Genomic DNA, 19,762 nt, shown 5'->3' on the forward strand with positions numbered 1-19,762 from the left:
CTTCCTCTTTGGAAGGATGCGGAGGCGGAAAGAAGGTGGGCAAGGTGACAGATTGCCCAAGATGAAAGGGGGTCACCACTTTCGGTAGAAAGGAAGGACGAGGCCGAAGGACAACCTTGTCCGGATGAACAGATAGAAAAGGAGGTTTGGACGATAGAGCCTGGAGCTCACTCACCCGTCTAGCAGAGGTGATGGCTACCAGGAAAGCAGTATTAAGAGTCAGAAGACGAAGAGGACAATTGTGAAGAGGCTCAAAGGGAGCGCACATCAGGAATGTCAAGACAAGATTCAAGTCCCACCGAGGCATTACGAAAGGGACAGGAGGGAACGTGTGAGTAATGCCTTTAAGAAAGCGTGACACTACAGGGGACTTGAAAAGAGAGGGCTGATCTGGAAGCCATAAGAAGGCAGAGAGAGCAGCAAGATAACCTTTCAAGGTGCCCAGGGCAGAGCCCTGCCGGGCCAAAGAAAGAAGAAAGAGGAGAACCTCAGAAAGAGGGGCGGAAAGGGGATCCACAGCCTTTGCTGTGCACCATGCCACAAATTTGTTCCACCGGCAGGCGTATACCGTCTTTGTGGAGGGACGCCTGGCTGCCAGAATGATATCACAGACTTCAGGAGGCAAGTCAAATGGCATCATCTGCTGCCACTCAATCTCCACGCATGGAGGTGGAGGCTGGACAGGTTCGGGTGGAGGACTGTCCCCTGCTGCTGCGACAGAAGATCCTGCCGAAGGGGCAGACGTATCGGAGGATCGGTCAACATACTGAGTAGCTCGGGATACCAGTACCTTCGTGCCCAATCCGGAGCCACCAAGATGACTTGGGCCCGGTCGCGCTTGATCTTCTTCAGCACTCTGGGCAGAAGTGGTATAGGCGGAAAGGCGTACAACAGACCGCGACTCCACCCGCGACGAAAAGCATCGCCGAGCGAGTGCCGCCTTGGAAATTCCAACGCGCAGAAATGCTGACATTGCGCGTTCTCGTCGGTGGCGAATAGATCTAACCAAGGCTCTCCCCACCGCTGAAAGAGACCTTGCGCCACCTCGGAGTTCAGACGCCATTCGTGATCCATCATGCACCGGCGGCTGAGTTTGTCTACTCTGGCGTTCATAGAGTCCGCCAGATGTTGAACCACCAGGGTGATGCCCTGGAGTTCCAGCCATGTCCAGAGGCGCAGAGCCTCCTGACAAGGGTCCACGACCCCACCCCGCCCTGTTTGTTGCAAGACCACATGGCGGTGGTGTTGTCCGTGAACACCTGCACGACACTTCCCCGGACAGAGGGAAGGAAGGCTTTCAGTGCAAGTCGGATCGCTCTCAGCTCCAACAAGTTGATGTGGAGGCGAGACTCCACCGGAGACCAGAGGCCTCTGATCTCCGCCTCTCCCATATGGCCACCCCATCCCAGGAGGGACGCATCCGTCACTACGACATGCTCCGGTAGGGGTAGGGAGAGGCTCTTGCCCGTGACCCAATCGCGGTCCGTGAGCCACCACTGCAACTGCTGTGCAGTGCCCTCCGAAATCAAGACATGGTCAGACAGGTTGCCATGATGCTGGGCCCACTGAAACTTCAGGTCCCACTGCAGAGCCCGCATGCCCCGCCTGGCGTGATGCACTAGTAGGATGCAGGAGGCCATCAGCCCCAGAAGCCGCAACACTAGCCTGACCGAAACCCAGGATAGAGGCCGAAAGATGGGAATCAGGGCCTGGATATCCCGGACCCGCTGTTCCGGTGGATGAACCCGGAACTGCGCCGAATCTAGAACCGCTCCAATGAAAAGGAGCTTCTGAGAGGGGCTCAGGTGTGACTTCGGCACGTTGATGGAAAACCCCAGCAAATGCAGGAGATCCGCCGTAGTCTGGAGGTGGGAGACAACTGTCTGGGGGGATCCCGCCTTCAACAGCCAGTCGTCGAGATAGGGGAAGACTGGAACCCCTGATCTGCGCAGATGAGCTGCGACCACCGCCATCACTTTCGTGAACACCCGAGGGGCACTGGTAAGGCCGAAGGGGAGCACGGTGAACTGAAAGTGCTCCTGACCCACCGTGAACCGCAGGTAACGCCGGTGGGCCGGCAGGACGGGGATGTGGAAATATGCGTCCTGCAAGTCCAACGCTACCATCCAGTCTCCAGGGTCGAGGGCAGCTACAACCTAAGCCAAAGTTAAAATTTTGAACCGTTCCTTCCGGAGGAAGGCATTGACGTTCCGGAGGACCAAGATAGGGCGTAGGCCCCCTTTGCCCTTCTTGGGAACCAGAAAGTAGTGGGAATAACAACCACGACCTACTTCGGGGCCCGGAACGCGCTCGACGGCCCCCTTGGCCAAGAGGGCCGAAACTTCCTCGTGGAGAAGATTCAAATGATTCCCCGAGATACAGTGGTGCTGCGGTGGCATGGCTGGAGGGGTCGTCTCGAAGGGGAGGGAGGAGCCCCTTCGGACGATTTGCAGCACCCACCTGTCCGACGTGATGGAACGCCAGTGGAGCAGGTGATGGCGAACTCTGCCGCCCACTGGCGTGGAATGGGCCTGAAAGCTCGGACTAGGAAGGCTTTGAGGCGGATGCTGCCGGGGTGGATGTGGACTGACCGCGTAGTCCTCCAGTACCGCCTCGGCGGAAACCACGTCCGCGTGCAGGCTGGTTCTGCGGCCGGTGGCTAGGCGGACGTGAGGAGGTGCCCCTTCCTTGGCCACGAAAGGAGCGAAAAGCGGAAGTTTGTGGCCGCGGGGCCGAGAGGCCCAGGGACGTGGCCGTAGCCCGGGAGTCCTTAAAGCGAGCCAGCGCACTGTCCGCTTTGTCGCCAAAAAGGCAAGCGCCATCAAAAGGCATGTCCATGAGGGTGCTCTGGACATCCCCTGAAAAGGACGTGGACCGCAGCCAGGCATGACGTCGAAGCGCCACCGTGGTAGAAATCGCCCTACCCAGCGAGTCCGTAGTGTCGAGTCCACATCGGATTGCATGGCGCGCTGCATCTCTCCCATCGGCCAGGGCCGAGGAAAGCCGCGCCCGGGCCTCCTCCGGGCACAGTGGCAGCACGTCCTCCACCGCATCCCACAGAGAGTGGGAATAACGGTCCAAGAGACAGGCGGTGTTCAAAGACCGCAGGCCCAAACTGAGCGAAGAGAACAGCTTCTTACCAAACTGTTCCAGTCTCTTGGAATCCCGGTCCGGAGGAGCGGACGGGAAGGAGGATTGGGAGGTAGAGGCCTGGATAACCAGACTCTCGGGGGTGGGGTGTTGGGACAGGAAACTGGAGTCGCCCGGAGCAGGGTGGTGGGGCCTGGTAACGTTCCTATCCACAGGAGGGACTGTGGAGGGCTTGGACCAGGTGCCCTGCAGAACGTCAGTGAGGGCCTCATTGAATGGCAGCAGAGGCTCAGTGGAGCATGCGGCAGACTGAAGCACCTCAGTGAGGATGTTAGTCCTCACAGCCACGGCAGGCAGCTCAAGCCCAAGGGCTTCGGCCGCCTTGCGCAGCACCACAGAAAAAGCTGCACCCTCCTCCGCAGCCACAGTCGGAGGAGAGATGAATCCAGTGTCCGGTGAGGTATCCAAACCACTGGCCTCCCCCAGTTAATCTGCCCAGTCCTGTGCAAGTTGGCTCTGAAGGGCCATAGGGTCATCAGACCCCTCCCAGTCGCCCCAGTCATCCGATTCCTGGTAAACAGGAGGAATGATCGGAGCCGGTCAATAGACAATATGTGTCTCTAGCGGCGTCGGAAGCGGCGTCGGGCAGCGCCGCATCGGCGTCAGGACCGGACAGGGGCTGAACCGAGGATCGACGTCGACCGGAGCTGGCGTCGGGGGTGGCATCGGTGTCGGCGGAGGAGGCGTAACGAGGTCGACCGGCGTCGACGGGGGCCCAGGCTCGGGCCCCTCGGGGACCTGCGGCGTCGGGGCCGGAGCCTCCAATGGCGCCGGAGCCGCCGGCATGCGAGGTCGCCCAGTCGAGTCCGCGGGGCCCGAAGGCGCGCCAGCGGGTGTCGACGGCGGGGCCAGGTTCCTCATGGCCGAGAGGAAGGCACTGACCTCCGCCGGCGTCGCGTCAGTCCCAGGGACCGTCGGGTATGGGGACTTGCGCGGCACCTGCGGCTCCTGCGGAGCCGTGGGGGTGGAACCACCCGGACCCTCGGCCGAGTCGCGCGACCGGCGAGGGGAGTCCGAAGAGCGGTGTCGCTTCTTGGACTTCTTGGAGTGCCTCGACTTACCCGAAGACTTCGAGCCAGACGAGTGACTATGTCGAGTGCGGCTCCGCGACCGATCCTTGGACCTCCTCCTGGACCGGGATCGAGAGCGACGCGGAGCCGAGTGGCGAAGCTCGAGAAGCTTGCGGGACCGCTCCCGCCTAGCTTTCGAGGTCAGGGCCATACAATCGGAGCACGACGCCGCGTCGTGGTCAAGGCCCAAGCAGTACAGGCACCGGCGGTGATGATCGGTCACCGACATTAGTCGGTGACAGTCGTCGCAGGCCTTGAAACCAGGCATCCTACTGGCACCAGAGTCGAGAATTGACCAAAAAGAGTCAAAAAAGTTAGTCAAAAATTGACTAAAGGGGTAGCTCTCCCGGATCTGCGCTTACTGGCGCGGACAAAAGAAGAACCGACGTCGGCGCGCGAGGGCGGCGTCTAAGTACTCCGACGACGTCATTCCGGCGCACGACGCCGACGACGGACGCGGAGCCGCAGACGACGCCTAGCGACGCGCAAGGGGTATTGCTGGCGAAAAATCTTCCGGATCCAGTCTGACGCCTGGGGATATTCTAAGGTGAAGAATCTAACTAACGTGTTTCTTTCAGATGTTTGGGCATTTTGCATTTTCTGCAGTGGCAAACAAGTCTATCAGGGGGACACCCAAAGTTGAAAGTAAGGTATGAGGACTTGGGGCTGGAGTTCCCACTTGTAGACTTGTTGCTGCATCCTGCTGAGCAGATTTGCAATTGTTGTCCACTCCTGGTATGTGTTCTATCATTCGTTGGACTTTGTGATGTATCGCCCATCGCCAAATGCCCTGAGCTAGAGCGCATAACTGAAGGTAGTGCGTGCTGCCCTGTTTCTATAAGTTAAACATGGACTTTGTGTCGTCTATACTGACTGTAACCTTATGTTGAATTTGAGGAAGGAACACCTTGAGGGCTAGCTGAATGGCTAGCAGTTCCAGGTGGTTAAAGTGGAGAGTCTATTGATTGGGAGTCAACACCCCTTGCACGGTCAACTCCTGATTGTGTGCTCCCCAACCACTGCAGACAGCGAGAAGTAAGGCCCCAGATCAACACTGGATCCTCCCATTGATCCTCCGCTTGTGACCATTGTGCTACTAGGTACACCTGCAAGGGACGCATGCGTAATGTGGCATATGGAACTATAGCAATGCAAGAGGCTGTCATGCCTAGGAGATGTATGACATTTCTGACTGTTACCTGACTGAAAGAGGAAGCAGTGCTTGGAATGTTTGTACCCTTGTCGGGCTGGGGTATGCTGCACGACAGTAGAGAAAGGGTTGTATTTGCATAGGCTGGAGATGACACTTGGCGGTATTGATGGTAACCCACTGGCCCAAGGGGGATCTCTCTATCCAACCGAACAGAAACCCTTGCAATCTGCCCCCAATAGGTGTTATACGGTCAGAGGTGTGGGGGGAGGTTAAGGGTGTAACTAAAAGGTTAGGGCCCATTGGGGCTGCGTCCTTTCCCCACCTTTTTCGTCGCCGTTCTTATATCCACCCTTGTAGTAACCCCAAGAGGGTGTTTGGTGCTGCTCTCTGGGGGAAGGATGTATAATGCATTGGGGGTAGTTACCTTAGCTCCTCCACGGTACGGTGTGTGGGGCAAAAGAAGCCACGGGCAGATGAGGTATGTAAGGCACCCACGGCTTTGGGTGTTTCCATATCCTCCTCAATTTTTCCCCAACATCTGGTGAACTTGTGGATCAAACAGATCCTCGCCATCAAAAGCAGTTGACCAGATGCTGCTGCACCTCTAGTCTGAAACCAGACATGAGCAGCCAGTTGCATCTGTGAAGGAGGAAACTGGTGTTAACGCTTGAGCAGCAGTGTCTGATGCATCTAAAGCACATCTAATCCAGATGACTTTTCTCATACCGGTCCAGCTGGTGTTGAATTACCTAACCCATTTCCCAGTGGGCCCTGTCGTACCAAGAGACCAGGCCCACTGAATTAGCAATACGCCAAAGTGTGGCAGACTGGAAGGCAACATGTTTGCATCATGCATCAATCTTTTTACTCTTGCGGTCGGGAGGGGGCACATTTTCTGTACCCTGGGAATTAGCACGCTTCCGTGCTGCTTGTACAACCAGGGAGTCTGGTGGCAGTTAACCCCTCATGTAAGGTGGGCCTGAAGGGGATACCCTGCATTTCTTATCAACTCTAGGGAGTGATGGCTCACCTTTATCAGCTTCTTAAAGATATTGGTAGGGGGCCTCAGCATCCCCTTAAGCACAAACAAATACTGCATAGACCTATGGGTGAAGGGGAGGGTCTCCTTATGGAAGACATTCTTCTCAGGCCTCTTGAGCATCTCCACCTAGTGAAATGTGGCTGCCCTTGGTCCCGAAATTCCTCTGGCGATTTTTCCACTGAAGGAGAATATGATGCTATATCTGTACAGTATAGCAATGGCACTGGCTATTTTGATTGGAGTTGCCATGAAGACACTTATTATTTTATCCACTGAATCTCATCTAGGCGCTTACCTTGAGATCAGTATGGAGCAAACAAGGAGAAGATGGCTTACATGATGTCTGTGCCTCTGTAGAATTCATTGAAATGATTTATTTTTAGTTTAACAAGCAGGCCAGCACAGTATCTGGAGCTCTATACTTTTCTACAGGAGAAAACTATGTTGTTCCAGTGGCTGGATTTCTCATGCAAGTCAAACTTTCTCCCCAGAAGAGGTCTAGAATAGTAAACGACCTAATTGACCTTGCCTTAAAATCAGACCGGAACAAAGTTCTTGCTCAAGTGGCAACTGGAAGGTCCAATCTTTGAAATGGTATCTCAAACATGTAGATAATGTGATAGATATAATTTAGGGTCTTCGGCCAAAACATAACAATCTTGTTGCAGATGGTCATCATTGTATACATCATGCCCCTATTGCTGACCTGAGTTGTTCTCTGCATTAGAACCAGTATCCCATGTATCATCCGGTTGTGGGACGGGTGCAAGTTCATGTACAGGCTCTTCAAAAGTCACTAATATAGGTGGTGGGTTAGAAATATTTGATAGGGGACTTTCTTGAAATGAGTTGGTACCTCCAAAGGAGGCATATGAGGTGGCTGAATAGGTGGAGGCATTTCATAAAAATCTCTCATCAGTTGCTTCATTATATCCAAAATGTCCATGGATACCTGAACCATAGGTGTTTGAAGATAAGCTGGAAGCTCCCTGTAAGGCTGAGGTCTACCATACACCTGGGGGATATACATAATGAAGGTCTTGAGAATTACCCGGAACATAGCACATATTAAAGTCGTGCAGAAATTCCACCTGCGAACCTTCGTCAGAGGGGACTTCGTCATCTTCGGAGTAAGTTGGTTATGTACTTTGGTTGCTTGTTCTACATCATCAAGGGGAGGAAAAGATAACTTACAGCTTGGTTGAGGAATCTGGAATAATTCTGATTGATGAAACCAAGAATAATATAAGTAATGTAGATAAGAAAACAAGTTACTTACCTGTAACTTTGGTTCTCCAGTATTGGTAACTTTCATAGATTCCCATAGCTTGCATCATTCCCCGTCGTCGGAATGGGCGTCTCGGTACACAACATAACATAATAGTAGGTACAAAAGATGAAGAAAAAAGGCCCAGACCTCATTCCCTTTTGTAGCATATCTACCTCTTTTTGTAAAAGAGACCAAAATAGAGCAACAGCCAATCAGATTAGCCTCACCCCACAGAACCCTCCTGAGGGAACTTCAGAGCCTCAGATTTTAGTAGCCGTTGTGGAACAGTACAACCAAACCTGCCGAGGGCTGAGCTTTCCCAGGGGAGGAGGGTGGGCGCATGGGAATCTATGAAAGTTCCCAATACTGGAGAACCAAAGTTACAGGTAAGTAACTTGTTTTCTTACTCCAGTATTGGAACTTTCATAGATTCCCATAGCTTGTTTCAGAGTAGCTAGCAGTCAGAAACACATTTTGCTTCCTTAGAGAAATCACAGTCGCCATTCTCCTTAACCGTATTTCTCATGTTTTTCTTTGTTTTTTTTAAGAAAACATAAAACTACAATGCAATCACATAAAGAACACATAGCAAAATGTGCAAATAAGAAAGGAAGGAGGGAAGAAAGGAAGGCGCACCACTCAATGGAAGAGGTTCCTCAGGACAGCCTGGCCTACAGCCGTGTCTTCCTGTGCCAAGGTCTCCAGGCAGTAATGTCTTGTGAAGGTGTGCATGATGCTCCAAGTTGCAGCCCTGCAGATGTCTTTAATCTGGACCCCCACAAAGAGAGCCGTAGAGGAAGCCATGGACCTTGTCGAGTGTGCTCTAATTCTGCCCTCTAGAGGCTTGTCCGCTGCAGAATGACAAAACTGTTTAGCACTGGAGATCCATCGAGCAATACCCTGCTTGGACAGGGGTAAGCCTTTGCGGGGAGCACTGAATGCAATGAACAATTGGAGATTTACGAAAGTCTTTAGTAAGGTCCAGATAAAATTTCAAGCACCGCTGATGAAGTGCCCTTTCCGCTGGTGTAGACGGCTGAGGAAAGAAAGCCTTGAGAATTACCGGCTCATTTAAATGAAAATTCGATGGCACCTTTGGTATGAATTTTGGATTAGTCCGTAGAATTACTGTATTCCTTTTGAATTGGAGGAAAGGTTTCTGGATTGTGAGAGCTTGTAATTCTCCAATACGTCTTGCTGAAGTGAGAGCAAGAAGGAGTGCTAATTTCCATGAGAAGATTTTCAAATCAACGCGATGGATCGGTTCAAAGGGAGGCTTCATCAGCTGGGTGAGAACCAAGTTCAAATGCCATGTGGGAGGCGGAGGCCTCACGGGAGGAAAAACTCAAAACAGGCCTTTGAGAAATTGGTTGACAAGTCTAGAGGACCAAAGAGAAGGCTCAGAGGCAGTGCGTCTGTAGCGAGAAACTGTAGCCAAGTGAACTTTTATGGACGAATGAGCCAGACCTGCCTTTGCCAAGGACAGTAAATAAGAAAGAACTTGAGGAGGATGAGACAAGAAAAGGTCCACACCTTGCTGTTGGCACCAGATGCAAAAGCGTTTCCATTTGAGACGGTAAGTATTGTTAGTGGAAGGAGATCTAGCCTGAGAGAGAACATCCCTTATCTCGTTCAAGAGATGAAGACCTAGGAATTCTCGCTGCTCAGGAGCCATGCTGAGAGGTGTAAGGAACGAAGATCTGGATGCCAGATCTGGCCCTGGGACATCGTGAGAAGATCCGGGATCGCCCGTAGAGGACGTGGAGGGACCAGAGAAAGAAGGTGAAGCTCCGTGAACCAAAACTGCCTCGGCCAAGCTGGGTCTATCAGGATCATCTTGCATGGCTCCGTCTTGATCTTCCAGAGAATCCTTGGTATTAACGGAATGGGGGGAAAGGCGTACACAAATGCGCTTGACCAAGCTATCGAAAGCGCATTCCCCAGTGATCTGCGATGGTGAACTTTGCTTGCGTAAAACTGGCATTTTCTGTTCTCCGGGGTAGCAAAGAGATCTATTGAGGGTTTGCCCCACAGGTGAAAAATGTCGTCCAAGACCAACTGGTTTAGTTCCCACTGGTGGCTGACTGACGAAAGTCTGCTGAGTCTGTCCGCCTTTTCGTTTAGCACTCCTGGCAGGTGTTCCGCCGTGAGCGATATCCCGTTTAGGATCGCCCATTCCCAAATCCTTTGGGCCTCCTGCGACAACGGAAGAGATCTGGTACCCCCTTCCTTGTTGATGTAGTGCATGGCCGTGGTGGTGTCTGTGTGGACGAGAACCGCTGAATCGTGCAAACGCGGAAGAAACGCTTGAAGAGCCAGTCGAATCGCTCTGAGCTCCAGGAGGTTGATATGAAGGAGGCGGTGCCGGGGCAACCAATGCCCGCTTACATGCAAGTCCTGAAGCACCGCACCCCAGCCCAGCCTTCCAGCGAAGCATCTGTTGTGACAACTTGAGGAGGCGGATTGCATACGAAGGATAGACCTTGGGCTAAATTCTCCTCCTGTGTCCACCACAAGGCACCTTCTTTCATTGCCGCAGTAATCACCACCTTGTCGTCGAAAGAGGCGTGAACTTGTTACCACTGCATGTCTAGTTGCTCTTGAAGAGATCGCATTCGCAATCTGCAGTGGGGTATCAGAGGGATGCATGAAGAAATCACTCCTAGAAGGGATTTGTAACGGCGTACTGAAAGACACTTTCTTTTTCTCAACAAATGAGCCAAGGACCGTAGTTTTTCCCACCTTTCGAAGGTTGGAGAAGCCTTGTTGAGAGACGTGTCCAAGATAGCCCCTAGGAACCGTGCTCTCTTGGACGGACAGAGAGACGACTTCTCCCTGTAGAGAGTCAAACCCAGATTGCTAAACAGACGTACATGCCCCTACGGTCTCCTCCGCTGTCCGCCTGGACGGAGCCTTCAGCAATCAGTCGTCCAGGTAGGGGAAGATTTGAAAACGCTGTTTCCTGAGGAAAGCTGCCACCGGTGCCAGCACCTTGGTAAACACCCTCGGGGCAGAGCGAAGTCCAAAGGGTAAAACCTTGAATTGGAAGTGGCTCTTGGCTACTGTGAATCGTAGAAACCTCCTGTGGGCTGGATGAATGGGTATGTGAAAATACGCATCCTCGAGATCGAGAGTGGCCATGAAATCCCCCGGGTTGAGGAGACGTAAGATATCCTGGAGAGAGACCATCCAAAAGGATTGACTGATGAGATAGGTGTTTAGCTCCCTGAGATCTAAAATGTGGTGCCATTTCTCCAGCGTCTTCTTGACCAGGAAAAACCTGGAGTAGAAACCGTCCCCCCTCTGAGACAGGGGAACCGGCTCCACTGCTCCCTTGAGGAGCATCTGATGAACTTAGAGCCGTAAGAGACGCAGATGTCTTGAAGGCATGGCGACAGGGGGCTTGGAAGGTGGTATATGAAGAAACTCCAGCGTATGGCCATCTCGAATGATGTTGCGCACCCAACGGTCCGATGTGATCAGCTTCCAGTTGTGGAGGTATTGAGACACCCTGCCTCCCACAGGTGTCAACAGGAAGGTAGGTACAGTAGGCAGAGCCAGAACGCCGCTATTGTCTCTTGGAGGTGTCACATCCCTGGCGATTCTGCTTTCCTCTAGTGTTGGAGTGAGAGAAAGACAAGGTCTGGCCTTGCCGTTGTCGGTACTGCGGGCGATACGACAGACGTCGAACCATAAGAAGAGTACCGTTGCTGTTGGTGCGAGCCTCTGTAGGATGTGGTACTCTTCCCCGTGGCCCCACGGAAAGGAACCTTTTGATATTGCAGATTGCCTAGAGACCTTGCCGTCTCCGTATCTTTTTTAATATCCTGGAGGGCATCATCGACATGTTTCCCAAATAATGCTTCACCATCAAATGGGAGATCCAGGATCTTGTTCTGAACCTTCGGTCGGAACCAAGTCGCCCGGAGCCAGCCCTGGTGACGAAGAACAGCCGCGCCTGCCAATGCACGGAAAGCGGTTGTGGCGATATTCATGGCGCAGTCGATCACCTCTGCCGATTTAGCCTCTCCCTCCTGTAGAATTTTCTTGGCCTCCGCCTTGGACTCCTGTGGGAGCTGGTCCAAATATGGTGAAAGGTCACACCACATTTGGCGATCGTACCTGCCAAGGATCGCCAACGCATTCGCTGCCCGTACTAAAAGGCTCGCCATAGAGGAAAACCTTTACCCTGCATTATCCATTAGCCTGCCTTCTTTTTTTTTTTTTTTTTTTTTTTAGTTTTTAAGCCTGCCTTCTTTATTGGGAGGAGTCGTCAGTGGTGCAGAAGGATTGCGCGATTTTGTGTCCTGACATTTGACCAATAAATGTGAGGGACTATGGGCATAGCCACAAGAATCTTGATAATTCCCCTGAGAGTCCTCTTCTTCCTCGAGCAACAGTGCGGGAGGCAAGGGGGCAACCCTTCTTGGTACGTCATATCAGGCATTATTCTTTTCAAAGATATTGTAATCCTCTCCATCGACGAAGACGTCGTCGACGGCGATGGGGTTGAAAGAGAAACCATCGTCAACGAGGTCGTCGACAGAAGATGCACCGTCGACGGTTGAATCGTCGGCGAAGAGATGGGCGTCGTTGACACTGCCGTCGACGAGACCGTCGACACTCCTGCCGTCATCTTCGATGTCATCATTGCTCTCGTGGACGACGCCGTCGTTGCCGCCACTCTCGTCGTTACCGTAACTGTCGTCGACGCTCCCGTCGACGCGGACGTCGATGTTTGAGGAGAAGGTACCGTCGACGGTGAAAATGTCTTCGCCTGAGATTTTGAAGGCTTCGTCAACGGAGTCTTCTGCGGCGTCGTCGACGATCTAGAATCTTTTTCTGACTTCTCAGAAGATAGAGAAGAGGGCTTCTTAAAAGTCTTAGCAGACTCCACCACTGCTGGGGCTGCAGATAGTCCTTCCCTCTCCTTTGTACCGTGGTGAGGAGATTTACTCGGACTCCGGCTCTCAGACTCACAGTGGTCTTTTTTGAGGCCTTAACAGGACGTTCAGAGGATGGTGAAGGGGAAGCCCTACCCCTTTTCACTGACCTGCGAGAAGAGGTGCCAGATGATGAGTCCTCACTGTCACTGGACAGAGTACCCTTCCTCGACTTTACCTTCTGGAGCCAAGTGAGAAGGCGACCCTCACGGTCCCGGAGGGTCTTCGTAGAGAAGGTGCGGAAGATCTTGCAGTCCGCTGCCTTATGGTCCGGGTACAGGCAATAAATGCAGTCCTTATGCCTGTCCTCCACATACAGCCTCTTCTTGCCACAGGTGGAACAAGGCTTGAAAAGGGCTTTCTTCTCCTTGTCAAGACATTCCTGAATGAAACACCAACAATTCTGAAGAAAAAATGTAGAAAAAGCAGTCAACTAGAGATGAAGTGAGCAGAGCTCAAAGGAGACTCCCTAATCACAACGTGATTTCTCTAAGGAAGCAAAATGTGTTTGACTGCTAGCTACTCTGAAACAAGCTATGGGAATCTATGAAAGTTCCAATACTGGAGTAAGAAAACAAGTTACTTACCTGTAACTTTGGTTCTCCAGTATTGGGAACTTTCATAGATTCCCATGTGCCCACCCTCCTCCCCTGGGAAAGCTCAGCCCTCGGCAGGTTTGGTTGTACTGTTCCACAACGGCTACTAAAATCTGAGGCTCTGAAGTTCCCTCAGGAGGGTTCTGTGGGGTGAGGCTAATCTGATTGGCTGTTGCTCTATTTTGGTCTCTTTTACAAAAAGAGGTAGATATGCTACAAAAGGGAATGAGGCCTGGGCCTTTTTTCTTTATCTTTTGTATCTACTGCTATGTTATGTAGTGTACCAAGACTCCCATTCCGATGATGGGGAATGATACAAGCTATGGGAATCTATGAAAGTTCCAATACTGGAGTAAAATAGGTATCAGAATCAGTAAGTGAATTTTGTATGGGCTGCTCGCCCTTGCCAGTTGATGATGGCCCTAATGACAGTGAAGTCATCTGCAACTCTCCAGAAGAGCTTGCTTCGGGAACCTTAATCAACTCCAACGTACACTTCACCTACAAAGATAAATGCAAGGTTGTACTTCCAACTGAAACCATCCCTGAAGAGTTAGGAGTTAAGGCACTGAGAAGATGACCTTCTTTGTAATTTAAAGACAGAGTTGAATGTCACGCACCGTCTTTGAAGACTCGTAATGGCAGAATATAGATTTCGTTTGTAGATCCTGTAAAACCTTGTCTTGCGGCACCCATAGCTTGAATAGAGACCTTAAGGTCTCACCTATGATGACTATCATGCCCAACCTTGAGGTAAAATATGGAGGCAAAACCTTCCAGACACAAAGGAGCAAAGACTGCCCATCTTTTGTGGATGAGCGTGAATGAATCCCAAAAGACGGGAAAAGATGGAAAACAATGCAAGTTTGAAGAAAAGGGCACAGCTTTTAGGATTCTCTGTTCTGAAGACGTGCAGTAGAAAATCTGACCCTTTCAGCCCAAAAACAAAATTGGGGGACACCCAGACACCCTCCCCCCTTCCATCTCAGTGGCCAGAGTTTGTATCATAAAAAGACGTAGGTGCGTTACTTGTAGTGTATGGATATTTTCAGTTTGTTTTCCCAGTTGCGTTACCATTTACAATAAACTGGCACTACATTGGTGACAACAGGCCACCATAAAGAGATAGTGACTTTCAGCCAATCAAAGTTTTTCACCCATAAGCAATAACCAGGTTCAAACATATAATGATACACTCAGGTCCGACTTTAACGTTTGTGGCGCCCAGTGCGACAATGGTAGTTGGCGCCCCCAATGAGCACCTCCTCCACAGATTCCCTCACTAACACCCTTTAACAGTGACCAAGTCTCCATAACCAGAACCACTCTCTCTCAGATGCATTGAATGCGATATATAGCGCTACTCATACAGTAAAGTATGTCAGAGCACTTTGCATCACACACACATTACACAGACAATCAATCATACTTGATTGTAAATCAGTGTATAGGAAATGTTACATAATCCAAAGGACTAAAAGTGTAGGAGTCACATGTCATCCATACTGGTAGGCAATATAGTTTAGGAGTGCTTGGTGTGGAGAAGCACAAACTCAGAGTTGATAAAGAAACAGCATAGTTGGGAGTTTTCTTTAATAATAAGAATCCATTTCTACCCAAATTAACCCTTTTTGCAAAATTAAGCAATGTTCTATACTTTGCAGAGTGTATGCAGTTCTATGGTGAAAGTTAATTAATACCTTGCTATTCTAGATTAGGACTTTAAGTTATAAATTGCAAGTAACAAAAGGATGGCTCTTTTAAAAGCAGTAACCTGCTAATCTATTTACATTAAATGCACTCTGTAATCTACTTGGTACACGTTCTTTGCGGTAGGCATTTTAACCCCCTGTGCTACCTTCACGTAAGTAAAAAACCTCAACTACATAAAACTCTGATCTCTGTCCAGGAAGAACATTAATCACAGGAGTTACCTTGTCATTTTTGTGAGACCCCGTAATTGCAGGAGGAAAGGAACGCGGCAGCAGGTGCTTTAAAAGCATGATAAAGTTGCTAACACAGCGCCTCCAGGAAGCCAGCACCTGGTGCGATGGAACCGGTCGCACCGCCCTGGATACACTGAGAAAAGTCGAATGAGTTCCAGTATGTCTGGAGATCATGGGTGAAAAACCAGGCTGGCTGTCGGTTACACTCACAACATAAGGTCAAGTCAACAATTATGCATTGGCATGACTCACACCAAAACTCCTCTCCAGTACTCTTCCCGGTCTGGAAAAAAAGCTCAAGTATTATACATTCAGGTGCCAGTCCCTTTCGAAACTGCAAGAGTAGTAACCACAATTCCCACCAAGAACTAAGGCGACAATGCCAGAGACTGCAGCACTGCTACTTTGGGAACGGGTTCCTGTAGACAAAAATTCTAATGACAGCAGCATAGAAAAATAAGTGATGACCCTTAGGGGCAAGAGGATCCATTTGTTTCTTGCCTAAGTAGAGCCACGTATCTCAGCAAGCAAAAACTTCCACACATTACAAAAGCCTTCAGTGTGATGGGAACGGAAGTCTTATCCATTAGAAATGTGGATCAAGGGTCCCACTTTGATAAGAAAATGTGCTTGTGTTGTCTTGAGAAGGATCTCTATTCTTCCTAGAACTCTTTGTTCTATTACCTAATAAAAAAAAATTGAAATTCATATGTCATTGGCTTCTTTTTTTAAAGAAAATAAACTAAATTTGGCCAATATACCCCCCCATAAGGCTATGCATGAGCATGTTAAGGAGCTCAATCGAAGTGAATTGTTTAACACTGTAAAAATAAGCATTAAGCCCTTGACCGTCACTTTACATAATATTATTTGTCACTTAATGCACATCCATAAATTAGGGCTTGTCTATTCTTTAATATTTGTAAAACTGGCAACAATTGATTCCTATTTACAAAAGAGACACCAGCCCATCTTTTAAAGTGGTGCTGTTAAAATATTTGTGAAAGGGTATGAGAGGGTAATCCCCCCAGATTACCACCAATCCCTACATGGAACAAAACTTTTGGCCTAACTCACCTTACGAGCCTTCTTTCAGGCAGCTGCATTCATGTCCACTGGAAATCGCTTCATTTTACATTTTGCAAAGTAAGTGAACTGCATGTTTTGTCCACTGTAAAGTCTTTTATGCAGCGTACAAAGAGTTATCTTTAGGATACAAGCTTGTTTCTTGTCAAAAGTTGTCTCTCCTTTTTATGTCAACCAGACTGCTGATTGTGAAAAGATTTCTACATACTTTAAACGTTAGAAGATACATTATGTACTATATTGACCCTACCAAATCCATCAGAAAAAACAAGCAACTGTTTGTTTAGTTAGCCACACCTTAGCAACCTATTTTTTAAATCTGACATTTGTCAGGTGAGTTGAAAAATGCGTTCAGGTTTGCTATGCCAGAGTCAAAACACATTACACTCCGTGTATATGGCACGTTCTACTTATAAGAAAGGTGATACATTGTCTTTTAAAGGCAACATCCCATTAACTAATATCTGCAAAGATCGAGCCACACTTTTACTAAACATTACTGTGTGGACATTGAGCCAACAAGAACAACAAATTGGACAAACCGAACTTATAACATTGTTCCACACATCTCCCAAGCCCAGTACCAGATGGCAGAATGGTGCAGAGCATGTATGTGAATCTACAGCACTACAAACTGGTGGTGATAGTTAAGTAATGTTTTCCTTCTCCAGCGTTGGTATCTTTCATAGATTCATGTGACCCACTCTCCTTCCCTTCTTAGCTCACCTCTTTATTTTATTTCATATTGGATATACAAATGCAGTTTGGAGGCCTCTTTTGGCTCCTAAAACCACATTTATGGCTTTTTTCCGGTCTTTGCGAGGGAACACAGCTATTTTAAAGTTACCATTAGACGCTCAGCATGGCCAAGGAAAATTATCCAAGCATATGAATCTATGAAAGAGCTAATGTTGGAAAATAACAGCAGAAGTCATAATAGTCCATCCAATATTAGCATTGAGACAAGCAATACTCCTTGGTGAACTAAGTTTCAGAAGTAGAATCTCGAGTATAAAGTTAACAGATACAGAAGCAGTACTTGCGGTATTAGGAGCAGTACTTGGTGCAATTCTACAAGCAGTAGCACCAACCGCTGTAGAGCGGGTATAAGTAATATTGTTGGCCGACTGGGGATGGGAAACCTTGAAACAGAAACCATGCACCTCACTTGCGCCTCCCCAAGGAGAGTCCCCGCTGGGACGCAACAGAGATAACTATATGGTTCTCATGCCAGCTTACATACTAATTGAATTGGCTTCCAATTGCTCAGCAGTGAACTCTCCAAGTAAACTCAGACTGCATTAAGAACAAATTGGTAAAAAAAATATAAAACTGCAAAAATAAAGAATAAATGAGTAAAATTGTTGGCCCAATACGAAGAGAAGTAGCGATAAAATGATTGGAGAACCTATGCTAAAAGAACCTGCACATGTAGCAGTTGAACTACTGCAATTAGTAGTAAGAGAAGTAGAACTAGTGTTAGTAGTAGCATTAAAAACGTAACTGCTGGTATTGGCGATACAGGGTTCATTTAAGACGGAAAAACACTCCCTATGTAAATTTATAAAAAATATAAATCACAAACGTTTGCCTACGTAAAGCAGATAAAATAGCAGATAAAATGGGACTCATTGAAATGAATTCAAATCAAAGCTTCCAAATGGTTATCTACTGTTTACATGAACCTGAATCAATTACATTTAGAGTCTGTGAAATAACAGATTCCAGTTTCCACGGAGACTGGCTGCCTCCAAGGCTGAAAGATACTCATCTGGGATGTTGTGTATAAACAGCAGATTGGGTGTGTAATAAAGGAACTAGATCGCCTGCTTTTACACCAAACCCATTCATAAACAAGACTCTAGTTTTACCTTGGTTAGGTTTTGCACCATCTTCTGGGGTGTCATACCCTTGGTCTCTTCATCCACTAATCCTTGAGCCACAAAACTAAAGCCACGGAAGAGCTGGTGCGCTCCAGCACTTGGTGGTATTCCAGGCGAGTCTGTAAAAGAAAATAGCAAAAGATGGACATCAGAGAATTCAGACAAGTCAGGGATCAGAGCATCATACTAAAGAGAGCGGCGCAACGACCAGGAGACTGCCGGGAAAATCCTGAAGACAACATTTAAGTGTTCGGAGACAAGACTAAAATGCAGCAATACTTGGTGTCTGGTACGAATGACAGGAATCTTCCATGAGCGACTATCTCAAACACTGTCAAGGACATCACTATAAGGTACCTTGAAAATGTGCTATTTTTCAATCGCTGGAGTTACTAATTCTGGGGGTACTAGCAACTCTGGGGCTGGGGAAAAGCCAGCCTATAGGGAGTTGTAGCCGAGGAACTATTAAGAAATGAAGAATTATGAAGAGTATTCTAATGCAGATCTAAAAAGCAACTAGCTAGGTCGCAGAAGATACAATCATCAACATTACATAAAGCAAGACTCAGTAGACTAGGTTTACTGAATGTAATCAAAGTTATATTGCTAAAGAAAGAAGCAGGTCATCAATTGATGGTGGTTTACAGTACACATTGGGGGATATTAGGAGATCCAAGGACTTGGACTAAGGGGCTGTAGAAAAAAAACAGACTGGCAATCCCTAGGTTGTTCCCCCAGTGATAAACTGAGAGCCCTGTGGTGGAGCATGCCACACAATGTAGGTGAGACCTTCCCGCATGTGCAACTAAGGCTTACTACAAACAACTGACTTGACGTAGACAGCCATTAGCCAAGAATTCCAACTATACTTTCCTGGGCCTTATATTTGGATTAGCTTATTGTTGTTTATTGGCTGCAATAAGGGTGCCACCTACAAGTCAAAACAATGTGACTAAAGACAAACTTCACTCCTCCCAAACTGCATCAACTTCAAAGAGGAGGTCCCTCTTAAAACCTGATCTTTCACAGAAGCCAGGTCTGTGGAATCTCTTCGCTTCCACAGAAAGTTCCTCAGATGAATGGCGTTCGCATGCCCGATCTCCATTTAAAGGCTCCACTTTTAAGAGGCTGTAGCGCATCTCTCCCTTCTGCATCTCACAGGACACATCTTAGAGGAGGACATTGGTGCAGCTGGTGTCTGCAGCTCTGTACAAACCTTTGGGGGTGCGCGAGGTGAATTCTGTGTCAAAGTAGAAGGTGTCGTCAGGCTGGGCTACTGCAGGCTTGAAAGGGGGAGGCAGTTCCCTGCGAAACAGCTTCTGCATAAAGAATAGGACATAGTTTAGGCTACAAAGAGGTTCCCTTTTACAGACATTCAAAACCTCATCAAATACAAATTGACGCATTGCCAAGATGACTCGATACACCCAACTGGGGGCGGGTGGGGTACTTGAGCATGTGTTTTAGCAAGCATCCTCCTAAATAAACACCACAACTTCCATATACATCTTTTCATACAGGTGAACCCAAATACATGGACTACAAGCACACAAGTGACCCAATCACATACAAAAGCCTACGACAGACCACAGAGACTTTAATATACTGGCAAACTCCTGCAAT

General features: G+C 48.9%; 1 protein-coding gene across 3 annotated transcripts in view; it reads right to left on the reverse strand.

Annotated features, from left to right (window-relative positions):
* RPS6KA1 (ribosomal protein S6 kinase A1) overlaps nt 1–19,762 on the reverse strand; it is an 860,823-nt gene that overhangs the window by 233,177 nt on the left and 607,884 nt on the right. For all 3 annotated transcript variants that reach the window (XM_085647731.1, XM_085647732.1, XM_085647733.1), the window contains 2 exons: nt 19,356–19,458; nt 18,128–18,258 (listed from right to left, as the gene is read on the reverse strand). In XM_085647731.1, the coding sequence (XP_085503857.1) occupies nt 18,128–18,258; nt 19,356–19,458 (234 nt within the window). The remainder of the gene's footprint in view (nt 1–18,127; nt 18,259–19,355; nt 19,459–19,762) is intronic.

The sequence above is a fragment of the Triturus cristatus genome, chromosome 3_2, assembly GCF_964204655.1.
Source record: "Triturus cristatus chromosome 3_2, aTriCri1.1, whole genome shotgun sequence".
Taxonomy (NCBI): Eukaryota; Metazoa; Chordata; class Amphibia; order Caudata; family Salamandridae; genus Triturus; species Triturus cristatus.